This window comes from Corylus avellana, chromosome 4 (assembly GCF_965113065.1).
Source record: "Corylus avellana chromosome 4, dhCorAvel1.hap1.2, whole genome shotgun sequence".
Lineage (NCBI taxonomy): Eukaryota > Viridiplantae > Streptophyta > Magnoliopsida > Fagales > Betulaceae > Corylus > Corylus avellana.
The window spans coordinates 10955804-10973940 of record NC_142493.1 but is presented as its reverse complement, the minus strand read 5'-3'; the positions used below and the strand labels follow the sequence as shown (position 1 = coordinate 10973940).

Genomic DNA, 18137 nt, shown 5'->3' with positions numbered 1-18137 from the left:
AAATAATTTTTAAAAAAGTAGGGAGAAGAAAGGAAAAGAAGATGAAGAGAAGAAGAAAAGAACAAAGCAAGAGAATAAAAGAACACGTACAAAATGAAATTATGGCACTGTTTGTTAATGTGTTTTTAGAGGGTGGTTTTTTATTTTTGGTTTAAAAAAGTATTTTGATGCGACATTAAGGTGAAAACCTTTCTTGTGTTTTTAAGAGTGTTTTATATTTAGGTTGTTTCTTAACGTTTTTGTTTTTAGAAGAGAAAATAAAAATTTTAACAAACGAAGTCAAAGGTTTAGAGACAAAAAAAAAAAGGAGAAAAAAACAGGTTCATTGTAACCCATTTCTTTCATCGTTTTGGGGGCATATCAAATTTTTGTTTTGTCTACCAAAGTAGAGATTTCAACATTTGTAAACCATCTTACTGATAGTTTGGCCGAATACTCATGGGTGATAACTTCAATATTGGATTTTAACTTTGTGAGTCTTGTAATAAATATAAGAACTTGCAAGAAACGAACTTTTGGGGAAAAAAAGAAAAGAAAAGAAAGAAAAAGTAAGAGAATAAAGGCCTAAGTACACAAAACAAGAAAAAAAATAATGATGAAGAAGAAAAGAAAAGAAGATTTGGAGATGAAGAAAGGAACAAAGAAAGAGAATAGATAACATGTACACAAAGAAAAGAAAGTTTAGAGAAAAAGGAAGAAAGAAAGGAATAATTATGTTCATTATGAATCACAGTTTTGGAAGATTAGGAATAATCATATTTTCTACCTAATCATCCTTTGTAAACCATCTTTGTGATAGTTAGAAGGCACAATAGATATGTATTTTCTTTTACCAAAGGAGAAAAAAGGACACGACAAGCTTGAAATTGTATAACAGATGCTATTATAAAAAAACCAATCATGGGCTACAAGATAGATAAATCATGCACATGAGCCTACTTATGTGCAAAAGAATTTCAAGGATAAGTTAAAAGTCAATTTCCTTGCATTATTTAAAATTAAAGGTTTCAACTTTGAATATATAACCCTTCTCAATTTTTTGGTCTTCAAGAGGATAAAGGTTTGTTAATTAAGCCACACATTGAGACCCACCTTAAAAGCGTGGGTCAAATGAGTATAGAATATGCTTTAACATTATCAAGAAAACCCAACTTACAATAAGAGGGTGGCTGAGATCAAATTTTAGCAGGATGTTTCCCAAAAAATCTGTTTTTTTATTTTTTATTTTTGTTCGTGCATGAAATTAGAAGTTTTATCCTTTATAAACTGTCTCTATGATAGTTAGGCCTAGTACTCAAGGATAATGAACTTCAATATTGGTGCTAACTTGGTGAGGCTTGCAATAGATATCTAGGATCGCTAGAAAAAAAGGATGTGGATATTAAAAAAAAAAAAAAAAAAAAAAGGAAAAAAGAATCAAGGAGCACGTATAAAAAGAAAAGAAAAGGAGGAAGCCAAAAAACCAAGGATGTAAAGGGGAAGAAAATGATAAAACAAGAGAATAAATGAGCATGTACAAAAAGAAATAACAGCTTTGTTTGTTAATGTGTTTTGGGGAGTTTTTTGTTTTTAACTTATAAAAGTATTCTGGCGTAACATAAATTAGAATACTATTTTTGTATTTTTGATAGTGCTTTGTGTTTAAATTGTTTGTTAATGTTTTTATTTTGAGAAAAGAAAATAAAAGACAAAAAAAATCTAACTGATGAACCCCCGAAGGTTTGAAGACAAAGAAAAAAAAAAAAAAATTAAGGAGGTTCATTATAACCCGTTTCTTCCATACTTTTACGGTCATAGCAATTTTTTTTTTTTTTTTTGGGTTTGTCTAAGACAATTGAATATTCATCTTTTGTAAACTATCTAAACTTGCAAGAAACAAAGTTGTGGAAAAAAAAAAAAAAAAAAAAAAAAAGATAAGAGTAAGAAAATAAAGAACTATGTACATATAGAGAAAACAAAAAAATTGATTAGGAAGAAAAGAAAGGAAGATTTGGAGATGAAGAAAAGGACAAATTCAAGAGAATAGAGAAACTTGCACCTAAAGAAAAGAATGTTTGGAGAGTAAAGAAAAAAAGAAAGGAATAATTTTTTTTTTTTTTTATTCAAAGCGGGAGAGGGGGAAAAGGCGAAGAAAGGAATAATTATGTTGACTATAAATTATGTCAATCACAGTTTTGGAAGCACAGCAATATTGTTTTATTTCTTCTACCAAATCATCTTTGTGATTTGTATTTTCTCTTATGTACCAGAGGAGAGAAAAAAAGATTTGTTTGATTATTTAAGAAGAAAGAAGGCACAACAAGCTTGAAGTTGTATAACAGGTACTACACGTACACTCTCTCTCCCTCTCTCATTTCTTTCCTTTGTTAGCCTCTTTTCTATTGCTAATTTGCTATTGATATTTAACATCTATCTATTATTGTTCCATTTGATCGTACGTGTACGTGATTAATCATTGATAATAAGAAGTCCAAAACATGCTTTTCGATCTGTATATCTATCTATCTCACAATTCTTTATCCTTGACAATGTTTATGAAAATACCTATTAAAAAAAAAAAAAAGAGAGTTAATCCTCACAAAAATAATATTAATAATATATATAAAAAAACCCTAATTTCCTTTATATCTAAAGACGAATTAAAGAGCATCATAAAATGCCTTGTTATACATACGCACTTCTCGATGTCTCCATTATATTTAATTAACAATTTTATGATTTATCAAAAAGATTCCAAAAATCAGCAATATATATAATCTCCTTTAATTTGACACCATACAAAATTAAGGAGCTTCAATATATAATTGTGGTAGCTTAATTGGATTCTTAATTAAATCACTTTGTAGGGCAGGGCGGGGCGAGGTATTAGTATTACTTAATTTGAACTAATCTTTCCCTACCCAAATTTACGTAAATGCCATCTAATTAATTTTTTGGTCTTCAAGAGGATATATAAAGGTTTGATAATTAAAATTAATTTAAGTGCAAATTCTGATCTTTGAAAATCTTATATTTTAATTTGACTTCATTCATTCATGATCAGACCCAATTACAAATTATATATTAATTAGCAGATTCATTTTAAAATGTTTACAAACCCTGTTCTACATATCATCATCCAATATATATATCACAATATATATATCTGAATCCTAACCCCACCCTTTGGGTTTTGTGCCTCTGTGACTGTGTATTAATTATATACAGCAAAGAGTGAGTCAGATGGCGGGCAGGTATTGGCATCACTTGCAGCTCATAGATAAGCTGGAAAGTGATGAAGATGAGGAAGTTGGTAGGCTGGAAAGTGAAAGTGATGAAGATGAGGAAGCTGATAAGCAGGAAAGTGCTGTATATGATTGCCAGCTATGCCGAAAGTCAGTATTGGGAAGTCGCGGCTACAAATGCGGGGAATATCGGTGCAATTTTTTGATTCATGAATCATGCCCAGAGACAACAGATCCCAAGAGAGGGATAGAGGCCGAACATGATTTGAGCTATAGACATCACTTGATATCCATGAAAGAGGTGGAGAAGAATGGAGATGAGAAGAAAGTAGTAGTTTGCTCATTGTGCGACGAACCGGTATCGTCTAATTTGTTAATGTTAGGTAACAACGACAACATTAATAATAATGGGCCTACCTTTTATTACAAATGCTGCTTCCCCAAATGCACCTTCCTCATTCATCAACCATGTGCACAGTTACCCTACCATACACCAAAACACCCTCTGCACATCTCACACAGCTACCTTTTTCTCAGAGCGCCAATAGAGACTCAAAATCATTGCGGTGCTTGCTTTAAAGTTTTCAGAAAACGCTTCTATTATGAATGTTGCTACTGCGATTATATGCTCGACATCAAATGTGCTACACGTTGGAGAACTAGTGTTGACAAATGTAACCAACATGCATTGTTCCCCATCCGAAATCCGATTGAGTTCACTTGCGAAGTGTGTGGCGTAAAACGCAGTGAAATTGCCTATCTATGTAGCAACTGTCGACTTCTGATTCACTCTAAGTGTGTTCAATTTCTAGGCACCATCAAAATTAGAGGACATGGTCACTCCCTCACTTGCACCTTCTCTCTTAATCAAGTCAAAAAGCATAAGTGTGAAGTCTGTTACGAAAATGTGGATGCAAAGTATGCAGCTTACTGTTGTGATGATAAGACGTGTGATTACATTGCCCACTTACGATGTGCATACTGGCTTAGGAAAGAGAGTGAGACCAGTGATTCCGTTGATTATGCTACTCATTTGGTTGAAGGCAACGATCTAAAAGAGGATGAAAAAGCTGCCCCTCAAGAGATCAAACATTCGAGTCATCCACAACATAAATTAATCATTATAAATGAAGAGCTCCTAGATGTCAAGAGTTGTGCGGGATGCATGCAATTTATAGTAATGCCGCCATTTTATAGCTGTGCGCAATGCAACTACTCTCTTCATATAAGATGTACTAAACTACCCCAGAAGGTTATGCGGCCAATACATCACTCGCACCAACTCACCCTACATGAGGTAAATTCCAATGCGCAATCGTTTAATTGTTATGCTTGCGAGCGAACTCGAAGTGGCTTCAGCTATAGATGTGCACTGGGTTTGTGTCAAAGAAAAATATTTGATGCTCAATGTATTTTAATTCCAGAAGTCCTTAAACATAAAGGTCACCAACACTGTCTCTTCCTTGGTAACTTTTATCAACCAGAGTGCAATGCTTGTGGTCAAACACCTGGTGGTGCTCGAACATTTGATTGCACTACTTGTGGGTTCCGCTTATGCATTAAATGTGCTACTATTCCACTAGTAACTAGGCATAGATATGACACACATTTCCTATATCTCACTTACGCAGCTGAAGATGATTCTGGAGAATTTTATTGTCAAATTTGTGAAAAAGAAAGAGATGAAAAGCTTTGGTTCTACTACTGTAAAAATTGTGATTTCGCTGCTCATCCTCAATGTATTCTTGGAAGAAGTTGTTTCAATTAGTTACATTTGTTTATGTGACAGAGACTTGGAGGGAGAACCTTATTGTATATAATTTAATTCAATATACATGAAGGGAGAATCTTTTTTCTTGTGAATGTAAAATATTTTGATATTTTGAATGTAAAAATAATGTAAAATGTAAAACCTAAAATATTTTTATATTTTGAATTCTCAATGTCATGCACAGCTACACGAGAGGGTGAGAAAATACAAAAATAGAAAAATATTTTGATATTCTTCCCTTTTCTCTATGTCACGCACCGCTACATGAGGGTGAGAACTTTGCCATAAAACTTATATAGAAATAGGGAAGGGACCTAAAAATTAAACTTTGCAAGTCCCCAACATTACCTTTTACAAATGCTTGTGAATGTAAAACACCAACCAAAGTGCAATGCTTGTAATTATAATTTACTCAACTTAAACCTCTCCTTGAGATATTCATAATTGAATAAGGTATTTTGATTTTACATTCACCGTATTCATCTTATATCTTTGAGTATTCAATCACATGATCATCCACAATACTTATATTAAAGAATAAAATTTTTAAGAGTATTAATTTTAGTAACCACTTAACTAAAATTATTAGGCATGGACTTATAAGACGATCAATTCTGGTAAATTATCTCAAGGAGATATTTATATTTCCTGTGAAGAATAACTCAATGCAACAACCAAAAATACAAGGTATGGATCATTATGGATCACTATTGGTAAATCAAAGTGATTATTATTTCATATCTGAGTCTACTATTCCCTGAAGATTAATAGTATTTTCAATTAGTAGATATAAGAAATGCTTTCAGGTGAAGATATAGCAATTTGTAGAACACATTCTTATGGTGGTTCATTTCAATGCAATCTGAATGCATCAACATATATATGAACTAGAAGAATCGCTTTCAATGATCAACACGAACCATTCTATCATATAGTATTGATATGTCATAGTCTTCACCATAAAAATGCTCAATTTTATCATTGACTATCAACTCAAATTTACAAGTTATAAGGAGCTTGTGAGTTAAATCTTTTTACATTAATCATACTCAATGCCCTTGAATACATCTCATGAATGACAATTTCCCCAACAAAATAAGTCTAAAAAACAGAAGGATTTTTATACAAATAAAATCAAATTCAAAATGATTCATAGGGCACCAACCCTAACATTAATCCTAACAACATCATGCATACTCAGGATCATCCTTATTGTCACTAAATGTTGTTGAACAAAAAAATGGATGAGAAAATTAACATATATAATATATTAAGTTGAGATTAAAAATATTTGGAATGAAATACAAGCGCTTAAAAGATGAAAATGATAACAATAAAATTCAATGAAATAAGATAACAACACCATAATTTTATTTAACCAAACATTAAATTAAAAAATAAATAAATAATGAAAGGCATCCGGCCCCACAAAGGCAGACCCATTTGCCTTGACAAAGTTAATCAGTTAACAGTATTTTTAAGAGAGACGCAATTTTGGCGTGTCAAATTTAAAAGAACATTGTCCTATGAAGCAACAAAAACTGTAATGATGTGACAATAAAAGGGGAGGGTAGGAAACAAAACAATCATCTGGCCTAAACAAGCTTTTATTTAAGTAAGAACTCAAATTGAATCCCATTAATTAAAAAAAACAAAAAAAATCCAACTTTATATCAACAAAGTAGCAAACAAAACAATCATCTGTTTTCGTGTCTTGTTAGATTCTTCAATGTAATATCTTCTCTTCTAGACATATCTATCTTGAAGAGAAACAATTAGTTAACAGTATAAATGCCAAAAATGAGAAGGTGAAATTGGATTTGAGAAACAAGATGGAAATCATGGCCTAGGAAGAAAATTAGTACAGAGAAACAACTCACAACTATTTACTCTCAATAGGAACCTGAAGTCCTCCCTGGTTAATAGAGATATTGAAAAGCTTCAGCCTAATGGCTTCAAACTCTGCATTTAGCATCTCTTCATTGGTCAACCACAAAGACAAGCAACGATCGATTAAGTCCTTACCACAACTCATGGGGGAGCCCCCTTTAAAAATCCGGGTCCTCCCAAATCTTGTAATCTTTGCTAGATTCGAATCGGAAGGCTCCTCGGCATAACTCTCTAAAATGTCCCGGATGGCACGACACCAGATTGGTCGAGCAACCTTTAGGAAGTCATGAGTAGCCAATACTGGAAGGTTCACACTTCCCAGTTCAGACTCACCATTCCCACCTCTTCCATGATAATCTGATCCTCCCAGCTTCAAAAGACCATAACCATCTGCTAGGTCATTGTATGCTGTTCACCAACACAAGTAAACTACCATGTAAGTGCCAAATGTAGAATATAAGCAAAAGATGAGATTCCATGACTTTGAAGGACATAAATTCCCTTCACAATATCAGCATTGTAACTGTTCAACAACAGTATATAATCATGTTAATAACGTCAACAGGGCTCTACAGTGCAGAAAGCATACAAGGAGATTGTCATGCATATATAAAAGTAAATGACCCATACAGCGCTATGTGAACAGTACTAGTGATGCTGTATGAACAGTACCATTGAACAGTATTATGAACAGTACCATGTACAGTATTTCTGTTTGTAAATCTTATGAAAATTTGGTGATCCCTAGTTTGAAGATTCAAGTTTTCGAGAAATGGGCTTGTTTAGAAAGACAATTCTTCCCAATTCTTCTCAACTTCTTTCTCTTTTTTTAGTTGATTTGACACCACTAACACTCAATTCAACTCAAAAATTTTCAACTTTATTCAAATTTTATATTCTTCAAACAACCCAATTATAATCTCAACTCTTTTTTCTCCCCGATATTCACAATTTTGAATTTAGTTCAGTAGAATAGAAAAAATTCGCAAAGGTATGCTGGAAATTGTTGGGAATTTCAAAGAAAAAACATAAATGAGAAAGACAAACCTAAGCATCACACCTCGGAAGGTTACATCAGACAATCCATGAAAAACCTTTTACATCCAACGTTAAGTAGAAACAAAACCAATATCTCATCTATGCAATAATATATAAAAAAATTTATAACAAATAAGAGTCAAATCATTACAAGGATGAATTTTAAGTCTAACACATCTTCATCTGATGATTTATTCCTGAAACTGTTTTGTGAGGATTTTGATATGTTTCTAAGATATACAGCTTCTTGACTATTAAAAAAAAAAGGAAGAAGAAGAAAGATAGGCGGCATCTTTGACATCCATTACATATCTGAAGATGGAGAAATAAACCTTTTACATTCTATGGCAATTGATTGCACGGTCACCAAAAACAAAATTCCACAAACAACAATAAAAATAAAAGATATATACCTGCTAGTTTTCCATCACTTCTGTAAACCTCCATCCCATGAAGGCCAGCCTCTTTCAGCCTCCTGATAATGGCAACAGGATTTTTCAGTGCCCATGGATGAGCTAGCACAGCCACACCCCCTGTATTAGATATCAATTGTATAGCTTCCTCTGCAAGAGGCTCACTTCCCCTGAAACCATTTATATATATATCATCAATTCTAAGTTAACAATATGCATCCAGAGCAACAAGAAAAGGTTTAACCATATGCTCAGAATATTACGTAGAATAAGCCGGTCCACCATCAAAAAGATACCGTGCAAAAGCTTGTTTCAGATTTTCCACAAAACCTGCTTCAACCATTGCACGGGCCACATGCAGTCTCCCAGGAGCAACTCCCATGCCTGCTATCTTGGCAACATGCTCCCACTTAAGAGGTAGCTTAAGCTTGTTCAGTTTTGACACCATGTTTTTTGCGCGAAGGACACGACCATCTCTTATATTAGCCAATAGCTTCTCCAGCTCCTCAGACCTTGTTGGTCCACAGCTGCTATAATATGCAAGGATGTGCACTGGTTCCTCTAATCCAGACTCTCCACTGTTAATTAATCTCCAGAGCATCAGAGATACACAAACAGGAATGGAAGAGGATAAATCCTCACAACTAAGACTCTTCTTGCAACTTCTTGCAATTTTGAATCACAAACATGGTTTTACAAAACAGCTCTATAATATAAAAGAAAATCAAAATTGCACAGCTTTCGCAAAGCAACTACTAAGAACAAGACGTACACGCACTGTGACGTCCCACATCGCTTGTGTATGGAGATGGGAATGTGCTTAAATGTATACTACACTCTTAATGACAACAACGCGTTCTCCTAGCCTAATGGTGGCTAGGGAGGAACAAAGCCTTGAGGGATGCCAGGAGGTCGTGGGATCGACTCCTGGTAGGCGCCAAAGAGGACAATATTGTTGTGGGAAGGGCTCTACTACACTGATGCTGTGTATCTCTGATCCCAAACAACGCGTTTTAAAGTCGTAATAGTCATGATCCCATCAAAACTCTGCAGTTAAGCGTGCCTCTGCTGGAGTAGTACCAGGATGGGTGACCTCCTAGGAAGTCTGGTTTGGGGGAGCCGAAAGCGAACAATATTGTGTGTCATTAAGAGAGGGTGTTACAAATGGTATCAGAGCCATTGCCCAGCCTGATATGGGAGGAGCGTGCACAAGCCCATGGAGGTCGCTAGCGGGCACTCGCTGGGACGGACACCAAGAATGGGCTAATCCCATGAGGGTCGTCAACGGAAACGCTGGGTCCTAAGAGGGGGTGATTGTGATGTCCCACATCGCCTGGGTATAGAGATGGGGATGTGCTTAAATGTATACTACACTCTTAATGACAACAACGCGTCCTCCCTAGTTTTAAAGTCGTGATGGTCATGATTCCATCAGAACTCCGCAGTTAAGCGTGCTTCTGCTGGAGTAGTACCAGGATGGGTGACCTCCTGGGAAGTCTGGTTCGAGGGAAGCCAAAAGCAGACAATACTGTGTATCATTGAGGTGGGATGTTACAAATGGTATCAGAGCCATTGCCCAGCCTAAGATGGTGGGAGCATGCACAAGCCCATGGAGGTCACTAGCGGGCACTCGCTGGGACGGACGCCAAGAATAGGCTAATCCCATGAGGGTTGCTAGCGAGGACACTGGGTCCTAAGAGAGGGTAATCGTGACGTCCCACATCGCCTGGGTATGAAGATGGGGATGTACTTAAATGTATACTACACTCTTAATGACAACAACGCGTTCTCCTAGCCTAATGGTGGCTAGGGAGGAACAAAGCCTTGAGGGATGCCAGGAGGTCGTGGGATCGACTCCTGGTAGGCGCCAAAGAGGAAGATATTGTTGTGGGAAGGGCTCTACTACGCAGCTGTTGTGTATCTCTGATCCCAAACAACGCGTTTTAAAGCCGTGATAGTCATGATCCCATCAGAACTCCGCAGTTAAGCATGCCTCTGCTGGAGTAGTACCAGGATGAGTGACCTCCTGGGAAGTCTGGTTTGGAGGAGTCAAAAGCAGACAATATTGTGTGTCATTAAGAGGGGGTGTTAGACGCACGCACACACATATGTATGTATATATGTAAGTATGTATGTATGTGTATGTATGCATGCATGCATATGCCTCCTAACGCAGGAACTTTAGAAAAATTACCTAGGGGAGAATATTGTACTGATTTCAACACCTGGAATTATCTTGATGCCAAATCTTTGAGCAGCTTCTAGAGCCTCGGGGATGCCTGACATTGTGTCATGATCTGTCAGAGCAAGAACTTTCACCTGTTATGAAAACATTTATTAATTAAATTGCAATACATCTAATGCTGTATTCAAGAATCAAAATATGAGAATAGCAAAGCAAATGAACTTTTAAGATCAAGAATAACGTACAAAGTTTTGAAACTAGTTTGGACTTCAATTCCACAAGGGTCCCACACAATTAAAAGATAGCATTGTGGAAATTAATATATCTCTTTCTATCTAATGTTCATCATTAATCATAGCCCAATTTAATTCAAGTTTCTTAATAATTTTTAGAATGATATGGAACTAAAGTTCCATTATTTTGTCTTTGTTCCAAGACTGTTAGTAGCTAAGAAATCAAATTCCATTCAAAAGAATTGAAAATAGTCATTTTAACCGTGTAAGCAAGTACATCACGATGAAAAGATAAAAGAGATAACTTGCATTGGTGATGCAAAGCTCACATTGAGTTTGAATGTATTGGCTCTCCAACTACACGTAAAATAAGCACAAATCTATGATGACCTCTAACCAACATGATTGTGTATCATCACTTTTTGGCTCATAGTTTTGATCTTTAATCCAATATACTATGATGGTGTGCCTCATAAGCCATATAAACCTGAACTAGCTATACAACTCAACTTAGCTGTAATCCCAATTAAATCAGGTCAGCTTTATGGATCCTTTTTCAACTAATTAGAAGCAGCCACATCTCTCCTTTTTCATCCTTATATCTTATCTACATTAGTACTCTTTGTTACCTCTCTATTTATTATATCCTTATTTGTGACGTCTAATCCCTACAGCTTTAGACCTCCCTCTGCTTATTTTCACCCCTTGAACTTAAATAACTCTTTCTTAGTGACGCATTAATTGCTCCTAATGCACATGTCCAAACCGTCTTAAGTGACCCTTCTCCATCTTTTCCAATAGGGACCACTCTTATCATATTTTCCTCAATTGCACATTAACAGTGAAAACCTTCACGACTACAATTGAGCTTTTTAAAAGTTTAGTTTACACAAATATACAATCGCTCACATTTGATAACATTATGAGAAAGAAGGTAGTAAGAGCCACAAGGACAAGAGTCTTCTAAAATCTGGCCAATTTACTTTTTCAAAAGAGTTCTGTTTCCTGGACCAAAGCCCCTTATCCAGAGCTTATATTTTAAGCTTGTCCTACTTGCATGTCATTAACCAACTGAGCTTCTCAGAATCTTAAAGAGATCCCTTACACCACGTAACGTACTATGTCATACTTTCAACGGCACCTTGAAATGTTATCTGATTCTAAATGTGCTAACTAATTCTAGCCCTTCTTAGGCAATATCGTAGCCTGTAAATTGGCCAGCATAAAGATCCAATTGAACAATTGACATCCCTTAAAGTAGTGCTTCCCCAAAAAGATTGAATTACTTCTTTTTGCTTCATACTCAGTTAAATGATAAATTAACTAAAGTAAGAGCTATCACGTCCTTTTTAATTAAACAGAGTTCAGTATTCAGCTCGGAATGCCATTATAGTCCTCCTAAAGCTAATTTATCCCCCAATTACATCAGCAAGCTTGCATTTGGATCACCAAATATTTATTCATTACACTGGATCCTCAACCTCTAATCTCTTATAAACCAAGAAAAAGAGTTACTTGCTATGATCCTCCAGAACACTAGCATGATATGACCAAAAAAGGTGCTCCCTTCGTTATAGAGGACTTATTTGTTCCTTTTATAACCACATGCACCCATTTTCATTATTTCTTTTTTCAATACAAAGCCTAATAGAAAAGTGCATCAAAAATTTCCTGGTGGGTCCTGCTTACAATATGACAGGATAAATTCCATTTGAATAAAGTATATAATTATTTTATGAGGGGACAACACCACAAGTATGAGCTTCCCATTTTCTATGTATTTCCACTATATTCCTATTATTCTATTCTCCCAATTCTCTAACCCTCATCTATCCCAGTACACCTTAACTATTGGAAACAGATGATTGGACTATTCATAAACAGATTGAAAAATATGAAAATATATGTTAACAATTACTGATGAGACCATATACCCAACAAAACAAATTTCTAGGAAATGGTGATCAAAGTGGAGCCAAAATAAGGTTTCCAAACTCAAACAACGTGCATAGAGCAGCAGTGATTTAAATCAATTATAGTTTCCATACCAACGAGAAAGCTTGTCTTGTGAAAGTTATGAGTTTTCCTTGAATTAGATCCAATGTCTTGAAATTCCCCAACAACACATTTATCTTCCAAAAGAAACATAATAAAGGATAAGTGTCAACGATTTGGTGATGAAACGGCAATAGGATCACTTCTCCAAGTATGGTCAAGTAATGAATATGAAGCAGGAAAACATTTTTTGGTTTTGAAAAAGTGTAATATTATATACAAGACATGACTTCAACGGAATGGTGAGTCCGTGGATCTAGGGAAGATTCTTTGTTTTTGAAAGTAGCTTTTTTTGCTTGTCCACGGTTCTAGGGAAAATTCTTACCATGGACAATCTTAGGAAGAGGCATGTCATCGCAGTTGATAGGTGCTGCTTGTGCAAACAGAATGGGGAGTCCGTAGATCATCTACTTCTCCATTATGAGGTTGCGAATGCTATCTTCAATCGCTTTGGGATGTCCTGAGTTATGCCTAATAAGGCGATTGACTTGTTTGCTTGTTGGTGGACAGGTGGTAACTCTCAGAGTGCTGTCGTTTGGAAGATGGTGCCTTTTGCCTTATGTGGTTCTTGTGGAGGAACGCAATGACGGAAACTTCGAGGACCAAGAAAGGATGTTGGATGAGCTCAAGTCATAATTCTTTTATTCTCTTTTTACTTTTTTTTTTTTATAAGTAAGAAAGATATCAATAAAAGCGCAGAAGAGCGCAACCCAAGTACACAAGAAATATACAAAGACACCCGCCCCTTTAAGGATAAAAGGAAGCACACAAATCTACAAATTGCTGCATATTAGAAACTTGAGGAATGTTCAAGGCACCCGCCCAAAAAAATAACAATTTGAGAAATCTATTGCTAAGCTCCGCCAAGGTCAATTCCATGTCATCGAAACGTCGAGCATTCCGCTCCCTCCAAATAGTCCACATGATGCACAAAGGGGCCATATTCCACACCTCTATCACCATTTTATTGCCTCTTTGACCTTTCCAGCAGCCCATAACCTCAACAACCCTACCATTCATGACCCACTTCACACCAAAAAGGGTGAAGAGAACACTCCATAGAGCACGAGCCACCTCGCAATGGAGAAGAAGATGATTGATGGACTCACCACTTCTCTTGCACATACAACACCAATCCACCACAGTCAAACCTCTCTTACGAAGATTGTCCAAAGTAAGAATCTTGCCAAGAGAAGCCGTCCACACAAATAAACTAACTTTAAGCGGCACTTTAACCTTCCAAATGCCCTTCCAAGGGAAAGGAGAGCACCCCCACCTCATAGCTATCCGAAGGAGGGGAAAGCACGCCAAAAAAGGAGCGAACCTCAAAACACTTCCTCTTAGCGGGAATCCAACAAATCCGGTCCACCCTCCCCCCCCCCCACCCACCAAACGTCGGGTCTCATACAAATTACCATAGAACGCCAGCACCGCCTCCACCTCCCAATCTTGAGCCTCACAAAAAAAAAAAGGAACGTTCCAGTGAACTTCCTCATTCAGGATCTGCATATTATCACCCACCCAAGCCTCTATGTTTCTAGAATACGATACAACTCAGGGTAAGACACCTCCAAAGGTTGATCACCACACCAAGTATCATGCCAAAATCTAATCTGAGAGCCGTCTCCAACCTCAAATTTGATGAACTTCGAGAAATAATCCCACCCTCTCTTAATATTCTTCCAAACCCCGACACCAAAGGAACTGGTAACCTGATTAGTACACCACCCTCCAGCCATGCTTCCATATTTTGCCTCAACAACCTTCCTCCAAAGAGCTTCCCTCTTCATAGCAAAGCGCCAAAGCCATTTCCCCAATAAAGCTTGATTGAACTTGCGCAGATTTCTGATCCCCAACCCACAATTCTGCAAAGGAGAACATACAGTCAGCCATTTGACTAAGTGAACCTTATTCCCCTCATTGTTGCCGTCCCATAAGAAATTCCTTTGCAATTTCTCTAATCTATTTGCCACACTCGAAGGAATGGGGAACAAAGACAACAAATAAGTAGGAAGGGTAGAAAGAGAGATTTTAATCAAAGTAAGCCTACCCCCCAAAGATAAGATACCCCTCTTCCACCCCACCAACCTCCTCTCCGAGGTCTCTAACACACCATTCCAGATTGTCGTCGCCTTACAATGCACCCCCAAGGGAAGCCCCAAGTAATTCATGTGTAAGCCCACCACCTTGCAATCAAGAATGCTAGCCAAAGAATCAATATCCTGCACCTCCCCAATGGGAACAATTTCAGATTTCGACAAATTGATCTTTAACCCAGAAGCAACTTCAAAACAAAAGAAAAGACATCTTAAATTGCGCAGCTGTTCCACATCCGCATCACAGAAAATGAGCGTATCATCCGCAAACAACAGGTGCGAAATGCTAATGCCAGGATTGTGCAACGGGCCCACAGAAAAACCAGTAACCAGCACCCTAGCTTCTGACTCCTTCAACATTCTACTCAAGGCCTCCATAATGATAACAAACAACAAAGGAGAAAGTGGATCACCTTTTTACTTGGACAACTACGTTCTTAGATCCTTTAGTAATTAGCTCGAATAATTTCCTTGTACTTTTTTCTTCTCCTACTTAGGCATTCTCTTGTAACTTACATTTTAAATAACAATTTCCCTACATTTAATTCAATGTTGGACCACTGTCCCATTACATTACTCCTTGGTATTAAACACTAAAATGACTAGTACAAAATCAAACACCATCTCAATCTTTCACCACCATCAACATTTTAGTTTTAAAAACCAGCAACACTGCTATCTCCTTCTTCATAATTTACAAAATCATTTTTTTCATCTTATTCACATCTCCCCGATACAACTAGGCTCCCCTTCACTATTCATTATTATTATTATTATTTAATGATTTCAATCAACGTATCATGAAATTGGTTAAAAATTCCACAGCTATATAACAAAATCTAAATCTAAGCTGTTATACATACATCACTTATCTCCTTAATATTTTATAAAATTCAAAGAACTATTCCAAGAAATAACATAGAATCTTAAGTCATATCTCAAATAGAAACATATTTTGATCCATGCCTTACATCCAATATTCCCAATACTTGCCAAACCTATCAGGGATACACAAACACTGCTAAAATTCACCAAAATGATTCAAAATCAGTAAAATCACATCATACCTTCGTCAATTGAAAAACTTATTGTGGATTCTATAATTGGCCATTTTTATACAACTAAAAACCTGATATATGAATACAGTCTCTATTTTTCTCACTATGAAAAGAAATCAATAAAAAGAAGTATATATGAACAATTTCCCAGAATGGACATATATTCTTACATCTTTGATGATGGTTGATGAATGAATAATTCTGATGAGAATGGATTTGCAACTCTATGTTCCGTATTTATTAGAGCATCATATTGCCCAGACAGCAGCTATACAGTGCAGGGGAGTTTCCAAAAAACCTTCTATTCTTATTTACCTAATACAAAATGCAGCCTAAATGAGAATATTTTACTGAAACTAATTCATTATTTACAAAATTATAAAACTCAAAACAGAGTAAATCTACTCCCTAAAAAACAAAACCGATTGCCGGAATATCATTCAGAAACAAATAAAATAGTAAAAAAGCAAAACCCGTTTCTTATATTCATTTAAAATTTAAAATAACATGAATTATATCAAACAAACTGACCCCATTTCCATGAGCTCTCTCAACCAGCTTCGTAGGCGACAAGAATCCATCACTGAATTTCGAGTGCGAATGCAATTCGAAAACCAGCTTCTCCCCACCTTTGCCGAGACTCTTCTGGACCCCAAAGTCATCCACAACAAAGGACGCAGAAGAAGAAGGCAACGAAGAAGGCTGATCCAAGAACACCCACTCACTGACAGACTTGAAAGCCAGCGTCTGCTCTGCGGTCATCTTCCTCTTGCTCCCACCACGCTTCTTCTTCTTCTTCTTGTCTTTGGCTTTCTTAGAGACATGGGTACTGCAGTTGGAATTGGTGACGGTCTGAAGCACGTGAACGTCTCCCACCATTGCTTTGAGATCTCTTGGCCCACAGACACAGACACAAGGGTGATTTTAGGGGTTCTGGGTTCCTGCTCCAGTCTATGTCCCTATTGTCTATCGGCTATGGAATAGATAATCATGAATGGACTGTCTTTTTTAAAGGAAAATCTTTCATATCACACGTGTCTTCACGCTTTGCTCACACTCTACTCGCGTGTGCACAAAAATAAACAAATAAAAGATTAAATAAAAAAAAAAAATGCAAAATGGGTCTGCATATAGTTTCGCATTATAATTTTATAGATAAAAAATGTAATTTTAAATCAAATTACAGAAAATTGATTGTTTATAATTGTTTTTTAAAAGAAATTGTAATTTAAAAATACAGAAATCTATATTTTTCAAATCGAAGTAAGAAAGTGTCTTTTTTTTTTTTGAAAACACAAAATTTTAAAGATTAAAATTGCGATTTTAAAGGTCAAACTACAATTTTGTCAAATGCTTAATTGCATTTTTAAAAATTACGTTTTCAAATCATTATTTTTAAATCGCACTTTTGAAATCATAAATCCAAACAGAGTAGTCTACTTAATTTGTAATTAGCTCTCAATGATATTAAAATTGATCTTAAAGATCCTTTAAGTATGCCAAAAAATAATTTATAGTCAAATTTCGTCCACCAATTTAAGAGAATCTAATAGTATGACATGTCAGGACTAATAAATTGTGATACGTGTACTATTTAAGTTAATGTCATACTAACAAAATCTGTTCAATCAGTGACAGCAGGAAATAAATGCATTTAAGTCGTTGTAAATGCATGTTTAAGATTAGTGAAATGCTATGCACTGCACAATTATCATATGAGACAGTTCCAATTAATTTTTAATTTTTTTTTTAACAAGAATTAATCCAAAAGAAAAAAGTTGATTGATACTATTACATGGGTATGAGTATTGAGACTTAATTATAAAATAATAATATAGAAAGGTAAATCTCTTAGACAAAATCTCCTACTGTACTGGGCATTTTAAAAACATTTTAGGGGTTCTTCCTTCGTTGGTAACATCAACATGCATGTCTATAAACTGTTCTGAGCACAATGTAAATTTCAATATAAGTGAATTTTAATTATGATTAAATTAAGGATCAATGTTTTTCTAATTTTTGGTTGAGTCAACAAAATTAGTCTCATTTATTGGCCAGTGTGAAAAATTGAGGATTTTAAATGTGAAACGACATTCTTATAATCGTTTGTGAAAGAAAGTTTAAATTAAAAAAAAAAAAAAAAAAAAAAAAAAAAAAAAAAAAACCTTTTATCT

The 18137-nt window shown here is 35.7% G+C and overlaps 2 protein-coding genes across 3 annotated transcripts; one reads left to right on the top strand and one right to left on the bottom strand.

Annotated features, from left to right (window-relative positions):
* Window positions 1-3222: 3222 nt before the first annotated feature.
* Window positions 3223-5044, top strand: LOC148586279 (uncharacterized). The gene is made up of 3 exons (XM_088515546.1): window positions 3223-3288; window positions 3364-4521; window positions 4856-5044. The coding sequence occupies exons 1-3, from the start codon at window positions 3223-3225 to the stop codon at window positions 5042-5044; spliced, it is 1413 nt and encodes a 470-aa protein (XP_088371672.1).
* Window positions 5045-6799: 1755 nt separating this feature from the next.
* LOC132176885 (Polymerase/histidinol phosphatase-like protein) lies at window positions 6800-16927 on the bottom strand. Of its 2 annotated transcripts, none has more exons than XM_088515091.1 (5): window positions 16495-16927; window positions 10531-10655; window positions 8633-8914; window positions 8337-8506; window positions 6800-7293 (listed from the first exon to the last, which is right to left on the bottom strand). In XM_088515091.1, exons 1-5 carry the CDS (start codon window positions 16840-16842, stop codon window positions 6878-6880), a joined length of 1341 nt encoding a protein of 446 aa, XP_088371217.1. In that variant the 5' UTR covers window positions 16843-16927; the 3' UTR covers window positions 6800-6877. The 2 variants fall into 2 exon arrangements, with proteins under 2 accessions (XP_088371217.1, XP_088371216.1); XM_088515090.1 differs by having other exon boundaries at window positions 6802-7293; window positions 8600-8914.
* Window positions 16928-18137: the final 1210 nt, after the last annotated feature.